At 42.4% G+C, this 26,931-nt stretch overlaps 1 protein-coding gene across 5 annotated transcripts in view; it reads right to left on the bottom strand.

The window, feature by feature from the left end:
• The window catches only part of LOC102459211 (transient receptor potential cation channel subfamily V member 3-like), a 64,401-nt gene that overhangs the window by 18,529 nt on the left and 18,941 nt on the right, over nt 1-26,931 (bottom strand). For 4 of the 5 annotated variants that reach the window (XM_089772247.1, XM_075904635.2, XM_075904642.2 and 1 more), the window contains 5 exons: nt 15,029-15,157; nt 10,293-10,343; nt 5,293-5,367; nt 2,214-2,299; nt 121-208 (listed from right to left, as the gene is read on the bottom strand). In XM_089772247.1, coding sequence (XP_089628373.1) covers nt 121-208; nt 2,214-2,299; nt 5,293-5,367; nt 10,293-10,333 — 290 coding nt within the window. In that variant the 5' untranslated portion in view covers nt 10,334-10,343; nt 15,029-15,157. Of the gene's footprint in view, nt 1-120; nt 209-2,213; nt 2,300-5,292; nt 5,368-10,292; nt 10,344-15,028; nt 15,158-18,687; nt 18,925-26,931 lie in introns of those variants that run through there. The other variant, XM_089772248.1, reaches the window with a different exon arrangement.

Raw genomic sequence — 26,931 nt, 5'->3', positions numbered from 1 at the left:
CAAATGTAAAGGAAACCGACCTGCCAGAAATGTAACAAAATTGGTCAACACTGGAAATTAGATATTTGTAAAAAGAAAAGTAATGTTTTCACTGAACTGCTGCAAGCCAAACATCTCTACCTGTTATCCCATCCTGAAGTTTCTATTGATGAATCTACTTGGTCATAATGTCCGTTAGTCGATGGAAGGGAAGGCTCTCCACAAGGTTCTGTTGTAAAATCAAAAGAGATCATTAGAAAAACATTTACTGTGTCTGGTTGATTGTTCTTTTTTTTTAAATATTGTCATTCAAACCCAGGTAACTGCATTCCACTCCCTGAGAGTATTTACAAGCAGAGGTAGAATTCTACTTTGTACTGCTTTGTTGTTTCATCTGGCTGAAAACATATGATTGTCTAGGAAAAATAAAGGCAGCGTTCCTTGTTTAAAGAAGTCTGGCTACATTTTCCTAGTGCAATTGATACCCGCCAATGTTTTACCCACATTTTTGAGCCTGCAATTCTTTCTGGTGCAAAAAGCAGCACTTGGGCACACAGAAATTGGCAAGCCAACCTTCCAGAAGACTCCTTCAGAGAAACAGTTTTTAACAGCAGGTGTAGCTCTCCTCAGGAGAAGTCAGAGGCCCAGTTTTGACATTTACAGAGAACCCCATATGACCCCAAACAAATCCTGAATTGAACTTCTACCCGACACCAGTCTGACAGTAAAAGGTAATTTAAGAATCTCAGAACAACTCAGTATTAAATACGTAGTAGGTACTCTGTTGTGTTCTAAACTCCATAATTCTAATTTTTTAATTAAAAGAAAGTTCAGCATGCTACAGTGAATGTCAAAATTAATTGCTCTTAAATAGAATTTCTGCCCAAGCCCTTTAAATCCCCATTGGAACCCCAGGCAGAACACTCCAGGTGGTATTGAAGGTCTGGCTGGGGTCGGTGCCGCATGGTCTGAACGATGCCAAGGGCTGCCCCCAGCTCTGCCAACTCCACGCAGCATCATGGCCCCGCTAGGAGCGCATAGCCAGGCCCATGCCTCCCCCTGCCCCGCCCCCGCCCTGCCCAGGGTCAGTTGCAAATGACACTGTGGAGCCGAAGATGGCAAATGGAGGCAATATCCCCAGTTGTTCTGCAAAAGAATGGAACTATGCCCTTGTCGCTTCTCTATAGATGTCTTAGAAATGGACATTCCTGAGGGAGGAGACTGATCTTGTTGAGTACGTACAAACAGCACCTCGAGGGGTCACACTGAGAGCTTGGTAACATAGTCTGATCGTTTGGGAGCCACTGGAAAAGGCTTTGGGCTTTTATTGCCAAGCCTTCGGCTCTTTCTGCACTGGAGAGTTGACTTTGTCAGAATTTTTTCAGTGAATCATTCATTATTAAAAATCCCCATTTGTGGAAACCAGGAAATAGGGTCAGGTTCCATGATTTCTCCAGATCAAATTAAAGGGGAAAAAACCCTGAATTTGTCACACTTCTAGTGAACCTTTAAATCCTTCCTCCGCAATCAGCGCTGCTTCCAACACAAGCAGGTCCGATACCCCTTTCACTGACCGTGCAATCTAGGAGCAACTCCAGGGCTATAAGAGGGGAATCCAGCCCAGCGTTGCCATCTCCACGCAGCATAATTAAGTATCACAGGACAGCTCAGTATTAAATTGCAGTTACAATATTTTGTACTAATCTAGATCGTTCTAATTTTTTAATCTGAATAAATATAAAAAGTAAAATACAATAGCAATACCTGAAAGAGCTACAGTAGGGCTACGTCTAGACTGGCATGATTTTCCGGAAATGCTTTTAACGGAAAACTTTTCCGTTAAAAGCATTTTCAGAACAGAGCGTCTAGATTGGCACGGACGCTTTTCTGCCAAAGCACCTTTTGCGGAAAAGCGTCCGTGGCCAATCTTGACGCGCTTTTGTGCAAAAAAGCCCCAATTGCCACTTTCGCGATCGGGGCTTTTTTGCACAAAACAAATCTGGGCTGTCTACACTGGCCCTTTTGTGCAAAAGTTTTGCGCAAAAGGGACTTTTGCCCAAACGGGAGCAGCATAGTATTTCCGCAAAAAGCACTGATTTCAGACAGTAGGAAGTCAGTGCTTTTGCAGAAATTCAAGCGGCCAGTGTAGACAGCTGGCAAGTTTTTCCGGAAAAGCGGCTGATTTTCTGGAAAAACTGGCCAGTCTAGACACAGCCACGATGACACGTACCTACCGCAAATAATGAAGTCGTCCATTTGAACTGGAAAGGATGAATCATCAGCCATTCTTGGTTGCTCTGAGGGCTCATCCCCTTCACGTCTGCAGAGGAGACGTTATTTCATTAAACAAAAGGACTCCATTGTGCAGAATCACACAGATTACACTGCTGGTTGCAGAAGAAAAGCAGCAAGAGGCGATCACAGAAAAGTAACCTACTGCCATTGTGTTGCTTTTCTATGGTTTAGTTATTTTCTAAATGAAAGTTGGATTCCCAATGGCTTGCACTAGTGAATAGGAAAGAAGAGCAAGGGGCCCTCCATTCTGTCTCATCAGAGGCTTTAGCACTGAGGGTTACAATTAAAGACCAATTCTTTGTTCTTTCTTTTCAATCTAATTTGTTCTGATATTTTAATTCTAAGGCAAAAAACTGAAATGTAACCCTTGGAGCAGGGGAGGGCAAAAGGTCCTCTGTGGGCTGGATCTGGCCCGCCAAGCGGGTTGATCTGGCCTGCAGAGGCCCTGTCACTCCCTTGCCCCCAGGCCAATTAGGGCCTTGGGGTGGGGGGAAATGCGCAAAGTTTCCTCTGCCTGCCAGGAGCATGCAGCACTTTGAAGGGTCATGTGCTCATGGCAGGGTGGGAGGAGGGACCTTGGCAAAAAATTATTTGCATGCCCCGCCCCCAAGCTCTGATTGGCCTAGGGGTGGGGGAGCATGGAAAATCTCCTCTTGTCTCCAAGGGCATGGGTGTTTAGGGTGAATTTGGGGGGCGTCAAAGGGGCACCTCCACCCGTAAACCAATCCCCATCCCTTCTGTTTGAGGCTCCGTCACTTCTGGTGTGAAGTGGCCCCTGGCAAAAAGTTATTGCCCATAAATCCAACTGAATTTCAAAGAACATTCTTGGTTTTTCCTGTTCCCGTCTGCAGAAAAGAAGTTATTTCATCAAACAAAGGGACTCCATTGTCAGAATCACACAGATTACGTTGCTAGTTGCAGAAGGAAAGCAGCAACAGGCAATCATAGAAAGGCAACCTACTGCCACTGAGTTGCTAAATATTTTAGACTTCTCCTCAAGGACTCATTCAGGTCTATGGGCTTGCTGTGCTGGAAGAAAATGGTGTTTTCAGAATGGAAAAGAAAAGGAGATCTGTCGAAAAATAGTAATCTCTACATGATCGGTCTTATCTTATTTTCATCAGGACTGAATTTGCAGAAGCACGTGTGCAAAGTTTTTTAAGGGGACATCCTTTTGTTTTGAATAATTATTGTCCTAGTCATATGGAGAGCGAAATCTACTTCTTAATAGAAGTGGACATTTCTAGTCAGGTTCCACGATTTATCCAGTTCAAAATAAAGAAATTCCAGTTCAAAATAAAGACAATAATGTCGGCAACTTGAGAGATAAAAAATGTATACAAATATTAACGATTCATGTTAACTGCGAGGTAACATACACAAGAAAGATCATAGAATCATAGAATCATAGAATAATAGGACTGGAAGGGACCTCGAGAGGTCATCGAGTCCAGCCCCCCACCCTCAAGGCAGGATCAAGCTCCGTCTACACCATCCCTGACAGATGTCTATCTAACCTGTTCTTAAATATCTCCAGAGAGGGAGATTCCACCACCTCCATATCCTGACTGTACATGGAGAGTGGAATGCAACCGTGGGTACTGATGCATAGGCAGACTGATGAGTTTATTGTGGCCCTTTCTACAGCATGATACCCAATGAAAGAGGACTGAAACGTTTAGAGTTTGAAAGCTATGACACACTGGTTCTTGCAAACATACTGCAGAAGAGGGGCCTGCAGAAGAGGAGGGAGCATCTTTCTTGTTATTAGTATTTTGCTACAAGGGTCATCTTCCATTCTTCTTCTGCTCGTCATATTTAATGATAATCATCTAATCCCAATGTTCTGTAACTGGTGGTCTCTTTGCATTTCTTTTCTAAGTTAGTTTTTGGGAGACAGACTCACTGATGCAAAGAGATTTCTGGACACAGGGAAATTCTGCCACCCTTTGTTCTAGGAAGACAATAGCTTTGGGGCTGTTCCACATTTGCTATCAGAGGAGATATTCTTGCATAAAATATATATTTGTGCCTACTGGTTTTCTGAAGGTTGCAGAGCCTGAGATAATTTTGCCCTGTGACACAATGACGCCTGTGATATTAAAAAGCAGAAAGCCATTTAGAAATGCTATTTATGCAAAAAACATTTCAAAATTTGGTTTCTCAAGACATATAGAATGAGAGCTAAATTTAATCTCCTATAACTATCCCATCTTATATTTTATAACATTTATTGTACACAGCTGTGATAGGAGACATGTACAACAGAGTTGGGAGTGGTTTTTCAAAAAAATAATTTATTAAGATGTAGGCATATAAAAAAATTAGAAGATTTAGACAAGCCACTATCCATATGGCAACTCGGAAGTATTCCAGCAAATAATATTAGCTGCCTTATCAGCACTATAATTATTTATGTGGCAGCATCTTCTACTTTATGTTACCTACTGCCAAAGTCTTACTAAACATTCTAGCCGTGAGCTTCAGGTTTCACAACAGTCTGTGTTGTAGGAAAATGATATTTTCAAAATTGAATAGCAAAAGAGATCTGTCCACACATGGAAGCCTCTAAATGAACAACCATATTCCATTGTCACCCGGACTAGATTTGTATAAATAGACTTGGGAGGCTAGCGCACACATGCCGATTAGCCTTGTGCTGAGGCACGAATAGATACAGAACGGGGGCGAGCCAAATGGACACTGAAGTTCTCCCATCAGCAGTACAGTGGAGCATTCACAGGACACGACTCAAACAAGAAACCTTGTTTTAAATCATTGATTTTAATCTTGTTTTTCTTTTCCACGGTTTGCTACAGTGACTGGAAATAGACCCTTCAGTGGCCCTTTAGGACTCTCTCCTGTGGGGACTTAATAATAAAGGTTGCAATTGAAGACCAGTTCGCCTTGTTTTCAATCTACTTTTTCCTTTTCAAAGGAAAATTCTGAAATGGAACCAGTAGTTTATGGTAAAGGGCAACAGCAATAAATGTAAGGGCTGTAGTAAGGGACACGTACCTATGAACACAGAACGTCTCCATTTGAGTTTCATAGGAGTCTCTCAGATAGACTAGGGGTTCATCCTCTTCACGTCTGCAGAGGAGAAGTTATTTCATCAACCAAAAGGACTCCACCGTCAGATTACATTGCTAGATGCAGTAGGAAAGTAGCAAGAAGCAACCACAGAAAAGTCACTCCATGGTATAGTGTTGCTAAACATTCTAGCCATGAGCTCGGGAATTCATTCAGCTCTATGGATATTTTGTGCTGGAAGAAAATGATATGCTCAAAGTGGAATTGAAAAAGAGCTGTGTCCAGAAGCAAAAGTCTCTCAGTGGCCATGCAGGTTTATTGTCTCCAGGACTGGATTCGCATAAGCAGAAACGTGAAAGTGAAAAGGCACTAATACGGGGTAAGTGCAGCTGTGCTGATTGGCCTTTGTGGAGTGACAGAAGTAGAGACAGCACAGTTGTGGGCCCAACAGACACTGCTCCCGAAGTTCTCCAATCAGCAGTAAAGGGATACCAGCACACCTACAGTGGATCACTCATAGGGACACTACTCAAACACGGAACCTTGTGTTAAATTATTGTTTTAATGTTTCTTTGCTTTTCTCTGGTTTGCAATAGTGAATGGGAATAAACCCTTCAGTCTCCTGAGAGGCCATAAAACTGAGGGTTGCAATTAAAGACCAGTTTCTTGTTCTTTGTTTTCAGTCTACTTTGTTTTACTTTGTGTTGCAAGGAAAAACCTGAAATCTAACCAATAGTTCATCGTGAAGGTCAATAGCAATAAGTGGAAGGGCTACAATAGGTGACACAGACCCATGAACAAGGAACATTTCCATTTGAGTTTCATAGGACCTTTGTTATCAGCACCATAATTACTTATGGGGAAGCATCTTCTACCTTAAGTCACCTACTCCCAAAGTCTTACTAAACGTTCTAGCTATGAGCTCAAGGAGTCATTCAAGTCTATGGGCATCCCCTGCTGGAGGAAACTGGTATTTTCAAAGTGGAATAGAAAAAGAGATCTGTCCACAAAAGCAAGCCTCTAAATGAACAAACATATTTCATTGTCACCAGGTCTAGGTTAGTATAAATGGGCTTGGGAGGCTAGCATGCATGTGCTGATTAGCCTTGTCCCAGTGCAGGGGTGGGCGAAATGGACACTGATCCTGAAGCTCTCTGATCAGCACTACACGCACGCCAGTACACCCAGAGTGGAGCATTCCTAGGGACACTCCTGGAATGAGGAACCTTGTTTTAAAGATTGGTTTAAACATGTTTCGCTTTTCTACGGTTGGCTACAGTAAATGGGAATAGACCCTTCAGCGGGCCTTCGGTCTTCTCATGGGCCTTAACACTAACAATAAGAGACCACTTCTCCTTTTGTTCTTTGTTTTCATTCTAACTTGTTCTAATTTTTTAAGTCAGGGGAAAAACCTGAAATGTAACCAATAGTTCAAAGGGAAAGGCAACAGCAATAAGTGGAAGGGAAGCAGTAGGTGGCACATGCCCACAACCAACGAATGTTTCCATTTGAGTTTCATAGGATGTTCTTGTTTGCATTAGGCATTCATCCTCTTCATGTCTGCAGAGAAGTTATTTCATGAAACAAAATGTCTCCATTGTCAGACAGTACAGAATCACACAGATTACGTTGCGAGTTGCAGAAGGAAAGCAGTAGCAGGCAATGGGCATGCTGTGCTGAAGGAAAACAATATTTTCAAATGGAATAGAAAAAGACATCTCTTCTCAAGTGGAAGTCTCTAAGGGTGTGTCTAGACTACATGCCTCCTTCGACGGAGGCATGTAGATTAGCCAGATCGGAAGAGGGAAATGAAGCCGCGATTAAAATAATCGCGGCTTCATTTAAATTTAAATAGCTGCCCCGATCTGCCGATCAGCTGTTTGTCGGCAGATCGGGGGAGTCTGGACGCGATGCCCCGACAAAGAAGCCTTTCTTCATCGACACAGGTAAGCCTCGTGAAACCAGGTTTACCTGTGTCGATGAAGAAAGGCTTCTTTGTCGGGGCATCGCGTCCAAACTCCCCCGATCTGCCGACAAACAGCTGATCGGCAGATCGGGGCAGCCATTTAAATTTAAATGAAGCCGCGATTATTTTAATCGCGGCTTCATTTCCCTCTTCCGATCTGGCTAATCTACATGCCTCCGTCGAAGGAGGCATGTAGTCTAGACACACCCTTAGGGTATGTCTACACTAGCCCTCTAGTTCGAACTAGGGAGGCTAATGTAGGCATTCGAAGTTGCAAATGAAGCCCGGGATTTAAATATCCTGGGCTTTATTTGCATGTTCCCATCCAGTCGCCATTTTGAAATTCCACTAGCCTGAAGTAACTGCCCACGGTTACGCGCGGCAGAGAAACAGCAATTCAAACTACGTCCTCATTCCAGGTATACACATTCATAAGGTACCTGTAACCTTTGAGACAGGACTTAGGACTGTTTCAATAGGAAATAAATCTAGCCCAGTGCTGTCATCAATTATCTGATTTTGTGGCCACTGGTTAATTCACATGAGGTCTGCTTTGCTAGCTCTTTACAAGGAACTGAGGAGGTACAGAGAGGGAACACAAACACACACACACAGAGCCAAACATCTATTAACGTCTAATAGAACACCACATTGCTAACAGACACTGTGCACTAAATAGCCAGGATGCTGTATGTGGGTTCCTGGTGCGGCATTGCTCCAGGGTAATGTCCAAAGTGCTCCATCTCTTCATTGTACTGTATAAACCTGTCAAGGAGCCCCAGAATGCATGGCCTTTGCCCTGCCTGAGAAACATCATTCTGATTCCACATAGGTCCAACACTCCAGGGCAGAATGAGCATGTGCAGTAAAAGATGAGTGATATGTTCCTAAATGATTCAGGGCTTGTCTACAGAAGGGCAACAGAGAGAGGCCCTGGGTTTGCAAAGGTTTGAGTGTCCATCCTGCCTATTGTCCATACATTTAAAATGTCTGGATCTGACATTGTTGTGAGCAAAACACGAGACGTCATTCTTCCGTTCTACTCTGCGTTGATTAGGCCTCTCCTGCAGTATTGTGTCCAGTTCTGGGTACCACATTTCTAGAAACGTGCAGAACTTGGAGAGGGTCCAGAGAAGAGCAAAAAAATGATTCAAGGTCTAGAAAACATGGCCTGTGAGGGAAGACTGAAAGAAATGGGTTTCTTTACTTTGGAAAAGAGAAGACTGAGAGGGGACATAATAGCAGTTTTCAATTACCTAAATGGATATTGCAAGGAGGAGAGAGAAAAATTGTTCCCTTTGTCCTCTGATGAAGAAGCAGTGATGAGCACATGCGGGGCGATACTGTGAGCCAGGAGTAGATGTAAACCTGGGGCAGAGCTGTGACAGTGAGGACATGGGGCCAGCGCCATAGGGTTAATCACCGTGGGTCTTTTTCCTAAATTGTTCTCCTTGACCTCTGAGGATAGGACAAGAAGCAATGTGCTTAACCTGTAGCAAGGGAGGTTTAGGTTGGACATTAGGACACATTTCCTAAAGGTCCGGATGGTTAAACACTGGAATAAATTGCCTTGGGGGGGTTGTGGAATCTCCATCACTGGAGATATTTAAGAGCAAGTTGGATAACCATCTATCAGGGATGACCTAGATGGTGCTTGGTCCTGCCGTGAGGGCAGGGAACTGGATTTGATGACCTCTCGAGGGCCCTTCCAGTTCTAGTGTCCTATGACTCCATGAACTGTCGACACTGCAACTGTCAACAACAAGCAATTTCAGAAAAGTCACCTACTGCCATACTGTTGCTAAACATTCTGTCCATAATGTCAAGGACTCATTCAAGTCTATGGGTATGCCATGTGGGAGGAAAATAGTATTTTAAAAATGGAACAGATTTTAACAATTAAAATAGTCTAAAGGATTCGTTTTTTCCTTATAAATAGCATGGAATGGGATCATTTACTGTCTAGTCTGGAACATGAAATAAACCTGATCAGAAATTTTTCAATGAATTCTGAAAAAAAAATGCAGATTTGTTGAAACTAAAAGGGTCTGGGGAAAAGGATCAGGTTGCATGATGTAATAAAACGTGTCAGTTTCAAAACTTTTCCCCCACGTTTTGTTCATGGATCCTCAGAAGAGAAAAATTGCCTTTGAGCGCAATATATCTTCCCCTCCATGCATACTGGTAAGACATGAATTTTTCAACATTTTACAACATGTATCAAGCTGTTTTATTGCCACCCATGCAATAATTGCTGCCTGTTTTACATTCAGCAGTGTTGGATAATATTAAAAAAATGAAACTTTTATTCTGTTTCATTACTAAATTATGAAATTCGGTGGATGGCCAGAGGGCACAATTAGGGTGATTTGAAAATGACAGCCATTTAAATTACCAGCTGAAATCATAATTTAATTTAGGAAGAAGAAATTCTTAATTTAAATCTTCACATTTAGTTTTGATTTCCTTTTGTACTTTTTAGTTATTTACCTTAAAAAAAATTCGGTTCCATTTTTTTCCAGTGTGAATCAACTTTTTGTTTTAAAATTCAAGCTAATTAAATCAGAAAAAAGGTATAACTCTAAATGAACGCTTCTGAAATTATTCAAACAAAAAGCTTCAATTGATCCAAAACGAAAAACATTACAGTTTGTTAGTTTGTGAGATTTCCATGTTTTATCCTGATTTGAGACGGAGAGAAAACCTCCATCAATCAAAATTTTAGTGGGATGGGAAACCATTTCCCACACAGCTCTATCCAGAAACTCACTGCAAAGTTACCTCTGTATGTGCTTGAGTCACATATTACCCTGACACCATCCCAAGTCAAATTTTTTTTTTCATGTTTGCAGATGATTAGTTAGTACAATTAATGGAAAAGATGCTAAAGCGTACAAGAAATTACACGAGCCTTCAATCACCTTTTAAATACTATCACCCTTTTAGACTTAGAGGCATGTTTCTGAGCCCATGACAAAGGTTACATGATGCCTTTCATGTCTAGGCACGGATTACTTACCCCACAGACTGCTCTGGGGTGGTTGGGTTCTGGCTGAACATAATTTGCCTTCTAAGGAGAAAGAGAGAAAACATTATACATTCCAAAATCATAGCGAGGGACCGTAAACTGGAAGGAAAGATTAGGAGAGTTGTCTAGGTTCAAATAGACACCTCATTTGGACAGAAGGAGGAGAGGAATAAGAGGAGAAGTTATCTACTAGGGTCTTCTGATTGGCACTATAGCACAATGCAGAGTGTGCCTACCTGTCAAAATATGTTTGACAATGAACGGCTTGGAATAATTATTACTCTTTCTGGTATGTATCAATAATGCCATGTACCCTTGCAATCTTTACACTAGTCTTAGATATTACTGTATGGGGGCAGGCAGATACTACATACATTCTTGGTATATAATACTCTAATTACTTTTTATTAAATTGCAAAATGAACCTCATTCACTCCATATTTATACCCCAAATTATACTACATCAGAGTCCATGGTCAGAAGTTCCAACTGCCACTCGGGGTTCAGTCCAATCACAAGGCACAGAGAGTCCACAAACATCACACCATATCCAAAGAGGGCTTTGGATTACTGAAAGATGCTAAACTGCAAATGCATGAAGCTTAATTTATAGTTCACTTCATGACATCATTAGTCTTTTATCTCGGTTTCCTTTCACCCACACAATTCCACTTAAACAGTCCTGGGTGGAATGCTATGATCCAAGTTGTGCAATTTCCACCAATTCTTATATATGTTTATAGCTGTCCATTTGGTGTTCTTTCCCCATCTGTTTCTTCTTATAGTTTCCTAGTCCATAACAAAGTTGTTTTGTACAAATACTTCTTGGCTGCTTGAAACTGAAAGTCCCTGCTTCAATTGCCAACACACCATGAACACACTCATGTCCAAACACACTCTAGCTATACTAGATACCCATCTTACATAGCTATACGGATATGTATATATCCCAGCACAGAATGAATTTTCAAGTCAACCTCTTCTTTCCTTTATGAGTTATCATTTTTAAATTCATCCCTACCAAACTTTGAAAAATGTATTTGAAGTTGAGAATGGTCTCCGAAGAGATGCCTCAACTGAACACTTCTGGCATGATGACAAGCTGAGAAATAAAACATTTTTTCCAGTCTCAGAGGGGTAGCTGTGTTAGTCTGTAACTAAAAAAACAACAATGGAATTATAGCACTTTAGAGACAAAGAAAAATATAAATAGTATCATGAGTTTCATGGACACAACCCACTTCTTGTGCCCACGAAAGCTCACAATACTTTTTATCCAGAGTGGGCCATAGGCTAGCCAAGCAAGATGTTGAAAAATACTAACTTTTACAACTATTTTAAAGATTAATAAAACAGTTATGTATGCCGTATAAAATCAAAGTTTTATGATGATACAGTCCATGCTTAATCAAAGGGAGTTTGATCTAATTACTAATTTTTCACCCTCAGCCATGGATATCCAAAAGGCCTGACCTCTACCCACTGATGTGAGTGTGAGGTCTGTTTCCCTCAGAAGTACAGTAGCACTTGGAATGAAGGGTTGATATTTAGAGCCTGAACCAAGTTATAAGACTTGGGCTACCCCTATTCTGAGTAAATGAGCTTTTATTAATGGATTGGTAAATATGCCACCCTCAGTCTGTACACAATTGTGATGTGGAAATGTTTTTCAGAATCAGAGTTCAAGTAAAGGTGCTCCTTATCTTCATACATTATCGATTTTAAAATAAATTATTCAAAAAATCCTTTTCTAAAATACACATTTTAACAGTAATTACTATAGTACCAAAAAAAAACTTGCTTCCAAAGTCTCTGTCCCTTCTGTCCATCCCTGCAGTAATCTCTCCCCCTTCCTTTCCCTGTTGAAGAGAGCCCTTAAAGGGACAATATCCCTTTTCTTTCAGATAGCTGGACAACTGAGTTTCCCTTTCTTTACTTCTGACTCTTTGTGAAGTAGTTTTAAGAAAGCCCTCCACCAAAATCAGTCACATAGTAAGATATAAAATCCTTTGTTATACCGAAAATCTTTGGAAACATTTTTAAACATAAATATCATAAACATGTCTATGTCAGCACACCAAGGGGTCCTCTGTGATCCAGCTTTATTGTCATTTCACAAAAGACGGAGCTTTGGGAAAAAATGGAAAAGTTTTCAGTGTAAATTAAGCAATGTTTGTGGTAGGAAACCTCATGTTTATTTCCTGACAGCAGGGAAAGATCCCAGATGGTCACTGATGAGTGTTCATTCCTCTTGATCCCAACTGGGGAGGGGAGAGAGGAGTAAGCAATTCAAACTGCATGCATTCCTCTCACACCCTGCTAGTGAGGGAAAGGGGACAGGAGCAAGCAGCATCCTGGTACAAAACATAGGGGGGCTTTGGTGCCCTTGACCAAAATGTGTATCCTAGTGTTCAGAGATTAAAAGTTGCCCTCCAGCTCAGTATACATTTCCCTCAACGCAAATTTACAAGAGGCAAGATTTTCAACATTCTCTAGGGGATGCCATGCTGTTTTAATGTAACCCATTTGATAGCTGCTGCCTGTGTTATGTCAAGCACTTTTGGATAATATCAAAACACCAGATTACTATTTGTCTCACTGCTAAATTATAAAATTCAGTGGAAGGCCAAAGGGCACAACTAGGCTGATTTTAAACTGACAGCTCTTTAAATCATCAACTGTAATCATAATTTTAATTTAGGAAGAAGAAACTCTTGATTTAAATCCTCAAGTTTAATCGTGATTTCTTTTCCGCTTTTTCATTCTTTTCCTATAGAAAGTTTGAGTGCATTTTTTCCAGCATGAATCAACTTTTTTGTTTTGAAATGTAAGCTAATTAATCTGAGAAAAAGTATAAATCTAACTAAAAGGCTCTGCAATTATCTAGACAAATAGCTTCAATTGATCCTAAATGAAAAACATTTCATAGTGTGTGATTTGAACTTTTTCTCCTGATTTGTGGTGGGGAGAAAAAAATAAATGGAGCAAATATATTAATGGGACGGGAAAACCATTTCCCACACTGCTCCATCCAGAAGTTCACTGAGATCGATATGGACAAAATTACCCCTGTATGTGCGTGAGCCATATATTACCCTGGCAGCATCCCAAGTCAAAAATTTTTTTGTCATGCTTCCAGATTTCTTAGTGCAATTAATGGAAAAAAAGTAAAACACACAAGAAATTACAAGAAATTTAAACACCATCATCCTTTTGGAGGTATGTGATGTCAGTTTTCCACAGAAGTACAGTAGTGCTTGGAAATGAGCGGTTGATAATTAGAGCCTGAACCAGCTGATAATAGGGCTACGTCTAAACTACGAGCCTCTTCCGCAAGAGGAAATGCAAATGTAGCGCTCATTTGCATATGTCACGCTCATTTGCATTTTCTCCTCAGATCCCTTTTGCACAAGAGGTTTTTGTGTGAAAAAGCACTGTGTAGAAGAACGGCTCTTGCACAAAAAGGGGCTCTTGCGCAAAAAGGTGCCGTCTACACAGCTCTTTTTTGTGCAAAAACCTCTTGCGCAAAAGGGAGCCAAGAAGAAAATGCAAATGAGAACGTGGCATATGTAAATGAGAACTCCATTTGCATTTCCTCTTTCGGAAATGGCTCATAATTCTGACGTAGCCTAGCTGTGCAAACCCCATTTTGGAGTAAAAAGAGCTGTTTGTAAATAAATGGGTACATGTCCTGTCCCCGAGCTGTGAACAACAGTAATATGGAATTTTTCTTCAGAAATAAGAGTTCGGCAAGATCTTTCAGTCACGGAAAAATGTAGTTTGTGTCAACTGAAATTATTTGTGAATGTGGGTCAAATTCAGTTTATAGCGTCAGATGAACTATGGTTTTTTTGGTTTAATATTGATGTTTTGGAAACTAAATGTTGTTTTTACATTATGTTTCAATGTAATGGCCTTGAGCTTTGACCCCTTCCTCACCTGGGCTTCTGAGGCTCAGACTTTGACCCCTCCACTCATGGCACTCCCGTTTTCATCCCCACCCCCACTCCCGGGATTGTGCAGTATGTTTTGGTATCACAAGGGGATCATGGTGCAATGAATTTTGATTGCCCCTGCATTAAGCTAAAAAAACAGATATTCCTTTATGCCATATCAATTATGCTGCTAACCATACTGCACGGCTACGTCTACACTGGCATGATTTTCCGAAAATGCTTTTAATGGAAAAGTTTTCCGTTAAAAGCATTTTTAGAAAAGCGCGTCTAGATTGGCAGGGTGCTTTTCTAGAAAAGCACTTTTTGCGGAAAAGCGTCCGTGGCCAATCTAGACGCGGTTTTCGGCAAAAACGCCCCGATCGCCATTTTCGCGATCGGGGCTTTTGCGGAAAACAGTACTGTGCTGTCTACACTGGCCCTTTTGCACAAAAGTCTTTCAGAAAAAGACTTTTGCCCGAATGGGAGCAGCATAGTATTTCTGGAAAAGCACTGAAAATCTTACATGAGATCGTCAGTGCTTTTCCGGAAATTCAAGCGGCCAGTGTAGATAGCTGGCAAGTTTTTCCGGAAAAGCAGCTGATTTTCCAGAAAAACTTGCCAGTCTAGACACTAGACACAGCCCACATGTACAGTCTAGATGGGTTAAAGTTATCTGAATGTTTGCATTTCCCAACTTTTGAATTTTTAGAACAGTAATCTCAATATCACATTAGTGAACGGTTTTGTATTTCAGTTTCTCTTTTGTGTAAAATGGCAGCAAAAATAGATTACCTGTTTGTAGTTCTGTTCGTAGAGCTTTCCTCTTTCTAAGTGCATAGCACGTCCAATTACTCGTATTACTTTCACAAGTGCCCAATCTGGTGTGGATCCATGGGGTGGAGCTTGTAGAGGCGAATGAACCTGAAATACAAAGGTTTTATTTACTGTAGATTTTGAGACTGTTTGCCTGTCTAGAGGAAGTTGCTGCAAAGAAAGGCACAAATGCACAGTTTTAAGCACATACCAGAAGTGAAAGTAAGTTGGTCCGGCAAAAGCTGGCTGAGCTATGGCAAAAGCCCAGAAAGGAGCTATTTAAAGAACTAGTAGAGACCTAGGCTATGTCTAGACTGCAAGCCTCTTTCGAAAGAGGCTCTTTCGAAAGATACTTTCGAAAGAGCCTCTTTCAAAAGAGAGCGTCTAGACTGCACGTTGAACTTTTGAAAAAGCGGCTTGCTTTTTCGAAAGAAAGCATCCAGCGAGTCTGGATGCTCTCTTTCGAAGAAGCCCTATTTACGTTGAAGAACGCCTTCTTTCGAAAGAGGAACTTTTGAAAGAAGGCGTTCTTCCTCGTGAAATGAGGTTTACCGCCATCGAAAGAAAAGCCGCGTTCTTTCGATTTAATTTCGAAAGAATGCAGCTTGAGTCTGGACGCAGGGGAAGTTTTTTCGGAAAAAGGCTACTTTTCCCGAAAAAACCCCTGAGTCTGGACACAGCCCTAGGTTGCAATAGGACAGGACCTATAAGAAATTTTAAGTTGGAGTAGGTGTGTGCTTAAGCTTTTTTCTGTGCTGGGGCCAGAGTGCTCAGAACCTTCCAGGACTGAGTTCAGACTCCTCAGCTAATGATCTATCAGAAGATTTTGATTAAGGAATAAAAATCATACACGTCATTGCACAGGTTGAAACTTTCTTAACTGGGAGTCTCTGATCCAGCAGATCACGGATGTTCCAGGACCAGAGAGTCCTGGTGGAGAGCTAGCACCAGGGAGCCTTGCAGGCTGGCAGGACAGTGAGAGCCCAACACACAGGAGCGGGGCTGTCCATTAGAACAACGGGCGCCCAGCATGTAGAGGCAGCAGGTCTACCCTGCGTGGCAGCACGAGGTGGGCGAGGCAGCGGGAGCCTGGTGCATGCAGAGGTGGTGGGGCTGCCAGCGAGAGGGGAAAGCTAGCCAAGAGGCCAGAGGTTGGGCCAGCGTTGGAGGGGAATGTTGGAAGGGGGGCCAGAAATGACCTCCCCTTGACGGCGTCCTCCCCCCCGTAACATCCATCTTGCTTGCCTGGAGCATACAGGGCACACACAGAGCAGTAAAATCAGCATAGTCTTTGAAGCCTTGACAGGAGGCCCAGATATGCTGGCTCACAGTGACCCTGGATAACTGTAAGCAGAGATATGAGGGTGATCGAGCTAATCGCTGACCAAGAGGCTGCAGAGGAGTGCCCTTGACTGAAACCCACATTGATATGAACACACAGTCATCCACAGGGGGAGGAATCTCCTGCCCAGTAAAGAATGTCCATTACTCCTAATTTAGTTCTCTCTCTCTTACAAGCGTAAATTACTTGAAACTCCCCTGTAAGAACTGGCATCACAAAGACGGACCAGCATAATTTGGCATCTTAGATAAGAAAGAGGATACGGGCCCCTATGGGTATAAAGATGGGTCCAGCAGCACACTCACTCTGAATGTCAATCTACCATCTATCTGCTGGTCGGGTTAGGTGATTGGCCTCCCGAGATTCCACGGGGATGCCCACCTCATCTTCATCTTTCCTAGAAATTGAGGGACCAGCCCTGGCTTGACCCACTGGAGTCGAGAGGCACAGAAGGGGGTAAAAATTGTACCTGTATGTGTCTTTTGTTTAAGTATATATATACACACATAGAATTAGAGCTCTTTAAAGATTAAGCTGTCACTTGGTACCATTATTATTCTTATTTTCTATCTTTATTTTCTTTGTAACCACTTTTAAGATCTATATTTGCTAGCAGTTAAGAAATAGAGCAATAGCCATTGTAACCATATGATTCATAAGCTTCTTTAATAAACCTGTAATTGTTTAAGCTTTAACCTGACTCCTCCTGTTGCTGTAACAGAACCCAACACAATTAAAAACTCCAGCCAGTCATAGGGGCAGATGCAGTAAGAGCTGGGCGTTTGGATCGTGTCGCCTCCACAGGACAGATCCTTTGTGGCATCCGTCGGCCTTCCCTAGGCCGCCCGCTGCGAAGGGACCCCGGTCCTAGCAGTTGAAAACTCAGGTGTATAACACACACACGCGCTGCCCTGACCATCGACTGACAGGTAAACAGAACAAACAGAAAATTAAGCAGACTTTTGAAATACAATTTTCTGCAATAAGACCTACAATGTGGCTAAGTTTAGGAAGATGCTGTCATATTCCATTTTTAAATGAAAGGAGTTTATATAGTTATTTTTATGTGTGTCTTTATTCTCTGCTGGAAAAAATATGTTCGATCCATTAAAGTACATATCTGGTTCCTCAGTTGGTGAAGATACAAATTCTCATTTCACATACTTCAGCATAATCCTCTCTCGCAACTTACAAAAGATATAATATCCACTTATTTCTGGTTATGAGACAAAGTATAAATGCCTAGAATTGTAGCATTAATTCATTATTGCTTATATCTTCCTACTCAACACTTAACAATCCTCTCTTTTAGTATTAATATTGAAAAATAAATTTTCTTATAGTTTATGGTTTTTTTCTGCTAACTCATGTGGTCTCCACAAAGTCACATTGTGTTTAGATAGCTGCTATCAAATGCTCACCACCTAGAGGTTCCTGGTTTTCTTATGTCCTGTTCCTTCTTTCGATGTCTGAAACCCTGCAAGGTCCAGTGTCCCATCTATAGTTATTCTCCTCATGCTCTAGGAAACACACCTGCAATGCCATATTGGCTGTCCTCAACTTATGGGAATGGGTGGATGAAGCTGCTTAGCCTCATTGTCTAAAGGTCAGTCTATGTCTACACTGGCACGATCTTGCGCCAGAGCTATGCAAATGAGGCTAAGCTTGGAATATTGCCGAGCCTCATTTGCATACCTAATGAGCCGCCATTTTGCAGAAGAGGCTCTTGCGCAAGAAGGAGCTGTCTACAGTGCCCCTTCTTGCGCAAGAAAAACCCTCTTGTGCAATGCCGCTATGCTGATTATTTTCAGGAATAACGGCATTGCGCAAGAGGGTTTTTCTTGCGCAAGAAGGGGCCGTGTAGACAGCTCCTTCTTGTGCAATATCCTCTTCCACAAAATGGTGGCTCATTAGGTATGCAAATGAGGCTCAGCGATATTCCACGCTTAGCCTCATTTGCATCGCTCTAGCGCAAGATCGCGCCAGTGTAGACATAGACTGATTGCCTCAGTATACTTGGAAACATTCCGGGAAAACTAGACCAAAAATGGCCATCCCAGACCAATGTGGGTGCTCACTCTACAACATATTATATCCCAGAGAGAAAACTCCAGGTAATGATCTCCAATTTTTTTATTACGTCTGTTGTGACTCAGAAGCTGTAAGTCATCACCTCATCACCTGAAAATATTTTAGAGCCTTCTAAATAATTTGTTAGTTGAAAATTGTAACATTCACTAAACCTGAGCAAGCAAATATGAAGACAACTCTACACAAGTGTCCTTGTTTCTATTACCTGCTTTGCCTAGTCTATGATGCTGTAACAGTTCTTGATGTTGTCTGTGTAATGTGTTGTTCAATGCATATTGTGAGTTCTCCTCTTGTGTTTTATTCACAGCTCCCATCTGTAGGAATAAATCCTTTCACTTAAGTTGTAAGAGCTAAAGGATATCCATTCCCCGCCAAAGAAGGCACCGCAACCACAACCACCACAGTGACTAGGAAAAGTATGGCATCCATTCCTATGGCTTCCACCCATGCTTCTGCCATCTGCTTAGCTAGGCTGGGACATGGACCATGTCTAGAGCCCAATAAACTGTTCCTTCAATGCCATCCATCCATCTTCCATGTGAAGCCCCCAAGATGACATGGAGGACATAGTGGAGGTCACTGAGGGAAAGACCATGCCCCCCAACACACTTGTTGTCATCCTCTCCAGACAAGACAATCACGCCCCTATCCCCAATTACAAGGAACAATTTTAAATCTTTTCAAGATCTCTTCAACAGGGAGGCAGACTCACTGGATATTTCTCTACAGGTGTGTCTACACTGCAGGGTTTAACTTGAAAGAAGCTACACAAATTGAGCTACGTCAATTGCTCAGCTTATTTCAAAATAGCTTATTTCGAAATAGGGAGCATCTACACAGCACTTATTTCGAAACAGAGCACTCTTCCTCGAACTTCCCTTACTCCTTGTACAATGAGAGTTGGAGTAAGAAGTCCTCCAGATTGATGGTATTTTGACACTATTTCAAAATAACTGCCTGCTGCATAGATGTAGACTAAGGGTATGTCTACACTACCTAGTTCGAACTAGAGTGGTTAATGTAGTCATACGAACTTGCAAATGAAGCCCGGGATTTGAATTTCCCGGGCTTCATTTGCATGTTGCCGGGTGCTGCCATTTTTAAATGTCCGCTAGTTCGGACTCCGTTCCCGCGGCTACACGCGGCACGAACTAGGTAATTCGGAATAGGCCTCCTATTCCGAACTATCTGTACACCTCGTTCCACCACAAACATTCCCCGCAAGTACTAGTCCCCTTTGTGCTCCTCTTAAGCTTGTATTGATGTGAGAGACAGGACGGAGTCCCACGAAAGAAAGAAAGAAAATACAGAGGATAGAACTGAAGCTCTTTCCTTGATTAACTAGATTGTCCTAGTTAATATGAACACAGCAACACCAAGTTGCAACAATAGTAGCAAGGCCTACATCAGTGGCTGCAGGCCACATATGACCATCAGGTTAATCCACTTGCAAGCCACAAGACATTTCACTGACATTAACGATCTGCAGGATTTCCCCACCCCACAAGGTTCCACAGGATACATTTTGCTCTGCCCAGCCAATGAGAGCTGTGGGAAGTGATGGCCAGCGCTGCAAACTGCTCCATTTCTCGCAGCTCCCATTGGCTGGGAACGGCAAATTGCAGCCAGTGGGAGCTGTAGGGAGCTATGCCTACAGACAGTTAACATCAGCAAAATGTCTCGTGCCCACCAGTGAATTACCTTGATGAGCCATGTGCTGGAGGAGCCCACCACTGACCTACACCCTAAAAAAGTATTTAGTTATCTAATGGTACGTCTGCACTACAAGGGTATCTCAAAATAAGTTATTTTGAATAATAACTCCCGAAATAACTATTTCGAAATAGCACATCCACAGGACAGGGAAGCCTCAAAATTAGTCTGAGGCAGGCTACCTTGATTTAGAGCCCCTGGAAGCACTGGGGAGCAATTACTTTGAATGGCGCCGGAGCGAGCTATTTTGAAATAGCAGAAGGGGAGCATCCACACTAACGCTATTTCAAAATACCAATTTCAAAATAAGCGTTATTCCTCACGAAATAAGGATTTATCATTTCAAAATAAGAAGCCCGTTATTTTGAAATAATTTTGAAATAACAGTTTTTCTGTCTGGACACTCACCTATTACAGTAAAACTCCAATAGTCCAGCATCCAATAGTCCGGCACTCCTGAAAGTCCGGCCTCAAAATGGCAAGAGCCTAGTGAGTGAGCTTCGGCAAAAAATGAGTCACAAGGTAACAGCAGCAGCAGCTGAACTGAGCAAAAAGGGTAAAAAAGGCTTAAAAAAACTAAAACATTACAGTACACTGTATACAGTATGTACACTAAAAAGGGTTGAGAACACTTTATATACAGTATATAATGTATACAGTATATATATAACCAGTTTATAGTATCTCCTGATAGTCCGGCATATCTGATAATCCGGCACCACCTAGGTCCCATAGGTTCCGGATTATCGGAAGTCTACTGAATATTGAAATAATGCTGTAGTGTAGACATGCTCTAGCTTCCAATGGTGTTTAGTTGAAATCTAGCCCATGTCACTAGGAAGAAGAAATTTTTACCACCCAGTACTGCCCATTAGCCTATAAAACACAGTTTGGGGATGGGGCAAATCTCTGTCCAGTTGCTAGGAGGCTGTTAAATCAGAAACCATCACTGCACCTAGTAATCTTATTCAGTGTCTCAGCAGAGTGCAAGCACCAAAACTATGATTCATAAAACTCTTCTGCACAATGAAGTGCCCTGCTGAGTTGAGATGGTCTTAAAAGACAAACTTTTGAATTCACCAAACTATTTGAAAAAATTCATTATTTGTTCCTTGCAGCTCTAAACAGATCTACTTGTGAATTGTTTTAAATTTGACGAAAGGCTTGAGTTTTACGAAATCATGTAGTTACTGTAAACAATGCACTTCTGGTAAATGGCCACTGGGTGATGCTACCTCACTGAAAAAAGCTAGTATAATGCTTTTATAGGACTGCTTCCAGATGCCAGATTTAGAGAGCATTTTCATCTGCATTTCCTTGCTTTTCTGTTGCATTTTTATAGGGGTACATCTAAACTACATGGCTCCGTCGACGGAGCCATGTAGATTTGTTTGTTTGGCAAAGGGAAATGAAGCTGCGATTTAAATAATTGTGGCTTCATTTAAATTTACATGGCTGCTGCGCTGAGCCGACAAACAGCTGCGCTAGTCTGGACGCTCCCCTGTCGACATGAAAGCCTTTTATCGACCTCCCTGGTAAACCTCATCCTACGAGGCATAACGGGGAGGTCGATAAAGGGCTTTCAGGTCGGTGTGGGAGCGTCCAGACTAGTGCACTGAGCCGACAAACAGCTGATCAGCTGTTTGTCGGCTCAGCGCAGCAGCCATGTAAATTTAAATGAAGCCGCAATTGTTAAATCGCGGCTTCATTTCCCTTTGCCGATCAGCCTAATCTACATGGCTCCATCGATGGAGCCATGTAGTTTAGACACACCCCTAGTATATTGACTTGTTTTTTCTCTCCGTGTGGCATTGTGGCAGTTATGTGAATATATGAGAGCAGTTTTTTTATTCCTAGAGAGCTGTGCTATATTGGATCTGGAAAGAAATCTGTCAAAGAATGGTTTCATAAAGGAAAGATTATACCCACTAGTTGCCTTTACATTGATGGGCAGAAAGAGTGAAGATGTTTAAGCTGGGCCTTTTGAGTTTCAGATCTTTACAAAGATTTATTACTACCTGGAAGTTACAACCAAGATAGGGACCTGATATGTTAGGAACTCATCACAGTACATATGAGTTTCAAGAAATACTTGAAAAAAAATGGCTGTGTGGCACCTTAGGCATGTCTACACAAAGGAGTTATTTTGAAATAACAAGCAGAGCACCCATGCTATCAAGCTCATTATTTCAAAATAAGGGTCTGGTTATTTCAAAATAATAACTCTTGCTTTCCTTGGGGAATAAACTTATTTCGAAATCGTTTTTTCAGGAGTTATTTCATCCCTACTCATGAGCACTCACACAAGCACACTCCAATATCAGTCATGCCAGGACATCCTAATATCAAACGTGGCACAAAAACATCCCCCAAGATAACAGGAATACACTGACCACTCCTAAAAATTAGATCAATATACCAGTTCATAGTACAAATGTTTTAATCAAATGAACATGTACAAGGTGATTAATAACTAGCCACGTCAGAAGACAGTAACTACAATAACTGTCAGAAAGACAGTACTAACTTGTTTGTATCAAGGTATAAAAATGTATTTCAAAGGGAGTATCTGTGTTTAATCTAAAATAACCTGAAAAAAGCAAAAAGCCTCACCATTCTCTGATCTGGCCCATTGTTATGGGCATCCATGTATTAGTAATCCAGTGGAGTCTGCAGGATAAACCTGGCCAAGTGTCTTTGTACCTTAATGGATCTGCTCGAGTTCTGCTATGCTAGCTGTCTGTGCAGGGCTGGGGAGGCATATGGCGGCACACACACACACAACCAAACATCTGTCAACATCTAAGAGCAAAAGGTGTGTCCCTCCTCTTTTAGTCTAGGGAAGGTAACTCGTCTGGAAGATGTACCAATCACCTACTTGTAGGGGAAAGGGCTGATCTACTATGCAGAAGGACACCTTACAGGAAAATGCATAGCAAGATAGTACATATCTACTATGAGAATAGGTATTCCCTCTGCATCCTGATGGTCACAACCAGCTAGTCTGAAATTCTAGCCAGCCTAGTCATAGGGAGAAGAATGAGAGAAGATTGGTTTGTTGCAAAATTTCTTCTCACTCTTTGGCTGTCCTTGGGAGGTACCATTAAACTTTGCTACAGTATTTTCTAAAGCCCATCACTGTTTTCTACTAACAGGATAATCACACACAGAATGCAGATGAATTCTGTTGTCTCGGGGAGCTTCTTTAATGTAAAATTGGATATTATCATCATTGAACAGGATCCTATGGCATTACCTTGTTATTGCTGAAACTACCATTATGAAATCTAGAACCCATTATCACCTGACAATTATATTTTTGTTATGTAGTTTCTTTACGAGGTGTTTCTCTCAGTGAAGGTGCACTTAATTGCACCTTATGTAGTCACCCCTTAAATATTTGGTTATCTGCACCCAGTTAAATCAATGCCAGCTAAAATAATCCCTTATTAAGTGGCTACAGGTAATATGACCTCACCACAACTTTCACCATGACTGGTGATAGCTGCCTACGAGTATTTGAAAAAAGAAACAAGGGGAAGAACTATTCTGAGATTAGATTAAGATATTGAAAATTAAGGCTGAAACATTATTAAAAACTTCCATTAGGTTGTAACAATCTCCCCAGGAGAAAGGTAGAAGCTCCATAAATCAAGACATTTTAAATTAGGCTGGAAAAAGCACAAGAAAATACCCTATGTTGCCTAAGGGATAGACTCAATGAATCAGTGGAACTTCTCTCGCTAATGTGTCTATGATTCAGGGAAAAACCACACCATTAGTAACACTCCCTAGCACTTATATAGCCCTTTACACCTACGCAGCCCTGTGAAAACATTAGCTAATTAATATCCAAGATGAGCTGAAAAATCCCAGGTTACACAATCATTGCGGAAGTGGGAGAGTACTCCCTCCATTGTGGCAACCCTTTCTGGGTTCTGCGCTTCTCCAGTGGAACGGGTCACGAAAGGATCTGAGTCCTTGTCCCCACGTCCTTTCCCCAGAGGCCTGCCTGACCTCAAGGAGTTCCTGCGTGACAGAGTCTCTGGAACCCTGACAAAGCCGGGCCCAGAATTCCTGAGGGCTCACCCCTCCCCTTGTCATGGTCAGGACAAAGGCTGTCCCCAGTTTCAGGATACTTTCTCTGCACCGGATGCGTCCCTGATCGTTTCCTAGCGTTCAAAGCAAATGCACGTGATTAAGCAGCACCCAGTTCAAAATAAGGAAGCAAGGGGAAATGTGAAAGGAAAACCCCAGCCTGGGGCACAAACAGCGACCTCTGGAGAGCAAGGGCAGTTCAGTCAGTTCCTCACACCTCTTGCCTAGGCCCAGGCTGTGCTGCAGGGATGCCACGGTCAGACACTCGCTCTAGTGACGGCCACCTGCCCTCAGGATCTAGGGGGGAGGGGGGCCCTTTTCCCCACGGTTGGTCCTCCCATCAGGGTTGGTGGTGTCTTCCTGCACTAAGCCTTCTTCCCAGGGCCCCCCCCTCACTTTCTTGGCTGCTCACTGCCCCTGCCCCCTGCCCCAGCCCCCTGGGCTGCCTCTCTGCCAGGCATGGCTCTGCCCCCTCAGCTCAGGCTCCAGCTCTTGCTTAACCTCAGCCCTACTCAGGCCCAGGCAGTGAGACTTCACACCGAGGACGGGACCTCCCCAACATTCTGACTCCTTCATTGGGCTGGCCTAGAACTCTGGCCTCTCCCCATTGGTGCTGAGGACTGTCCATCTCAGGGTTCTGGTTTCTCACCACCACCACCAACCTCCCTTTCTTCTGGCACTGGAGTGGCCAACTGACAAACCCCATTGACAGAGCCATGTAGATTAGGCAGGACGGCAAAGGGAAATGAAGCTGCAATTTAAATAATCGCCGCTTCATTTAAATCAAAATGGCCACCACGCTGAGCAGTCTAAATGGGGATCTGCCGACCCCAGAACCCTTCGTCGGCAGATCCTTTATGCCTCGTGAAACAACGGCTGATTGGCACAGCGCGACAGCCGTTTCCCTTTTTCGCATAAACTAATCTACATGGCTCTGTCGACAGAGCCATGTAGTTTAGACGTACCCTGAGAGTCAGTAAAGCTATGTCTAGGCTGCAGGCTTCTTTCGGAAGAAGCTTTTCCAGAAGAAATCTTCGGAAAAAAACTTCTTCTGAAAGACAGCGTCCACACTGCCAAAGCACATCGAAAAAGCAATCTGCTTTTTTAAAAGATAATGTCCATTCAGTGTGGACGCTAGCTCGCATTTAAGCTGATTACTATGGCCGGAACGGCCATCGGGGCACCTGTGCTTTTTCCTCTTTCCTCTTCTTTCAAAAGAACGCCCTCTTCCCTGTCCACACACGTCTTTTCCAAAAGAGCTCTTTTGGAAAAAGATTTCTTCCTCGTAGAAAGAGGTTTACCAATGTTGGAAAAATCCCCCTGTTCTTTCAATTTTCTTTTGAAAGAACACAATTGCAGTGTGAAGTTTTTTTGGAAAAATGGCTGTTTTTCTGAAAAAAACTCTGTAGTGTAGACATACCCTCACAGACCAACAATCACCTTCCAATTGTATGTTTTAGAATGAAGATATAGCCCACCCTCACTATAAATTCAACACTCTGGGCATTTTTAGAATTACCAATACCCTAAAGCCGTGTTTCTCAAACTGTGGGTCCTGACCCCCGGGGTTCCATGAGCAACTTAGAGGGGGGTCGCAGTATCCTAAAGTTTGAGAATCCCTGCCCTAACGTGAACAGAAAACTCCTTTGCCACGCCATTCTCCTCACACGAAAATGCTTAAAACTGAAAACTTTTCCGTTATAAGCATTTTCGGAAAAAGTGCATCTACATTGGCAGGATGCTTTTCCGGAAAAGCACTTTTTGCGGAAAAGCGTCCGTGCCAATGTAGATGCGCTTTTCCGCAAAAAAGCCACGATCGCCATTTTTGCGATCAGGGCTTTTTTGCGGAAAAGAAATCTGGGCTGCCTACACTGGCCCTTTTCCGGAACAGTTTTCTGGAAAAGGACTTTCACCCGAACGGGAGCAGCATAGTTTTTCCAGAAAAACACTGACGATTTTACATTAGATCGTCAGTGCTTTTCTGGAAATTCAAGGGGCCAGAGTAGACAGCTGGCAAGTTATTCCGGAAAAGCGGCTGATTTTCCAGAATAAGTGGCCAGTGTAGACACAGCCATAAAGTAAAAGCATTATTCAACTGCCTGTCATTAGTAGGCAATTAGTCAGAGATGAAAAACCTGTAGGCTGTGTCTAGACTGGCCAGTTTTTCCAGAAAATCAGCCGCTTTTCCGGAAAAACTTGCCAGCTGTCCACACTGGCCACTTGAATTTCTGCAAAAGCACTGACTTCCTACTGGAAGAAATCAGTACTTCTTGCGGAAATACTATTCTGCTCCCATTCAGGCAAAAGTCCCTAAGATGCGCAAAGCTTTTGCGCAAAAGGGCCAGTGTAGACAGCTGAGATTTGTTTTCCGCAAAAAAGCCCCGATCACGAAAATGGCGATCGGGGCTTTTTTGTGGAAAAGCGCGTCTAGATTGACATGGACATTTTTCCACAAAAAGTGCTTTTGCGGAAAAGTGTCCGTGCCAATCTAGACGCTCTGTTCCAAAAATGCTTTTAACGGAAAACTTTTCCGTTAAAAGCATTTCCGGAAAATCATGCCAATCTAAACACAGCCTTAGTGTATAAATGGGGTATAGGAAGGTCCTGAGAAGCCATATAATGATAAAGTAATTTTAGA

The sequence above is a fragment of the Pelodiscus sinensis genome, chromosome 21 (assembly GCF_052426305.1).
Source record: "Pelodiscus sinensis isolate ZL-2025 chromosome 21, ASM5242630v1, whole genome shotgun sequence".
In the NCBI taxonomy this organism is placed as follows: Eukaryota; Metazoa; Chordata; order Testudines; family Trionychidae; genus Pelodiscus; species Pelodiscus sinensis.
This window is presented reverse-complemented; position numbering and strand designations above follow the sequence as displayed.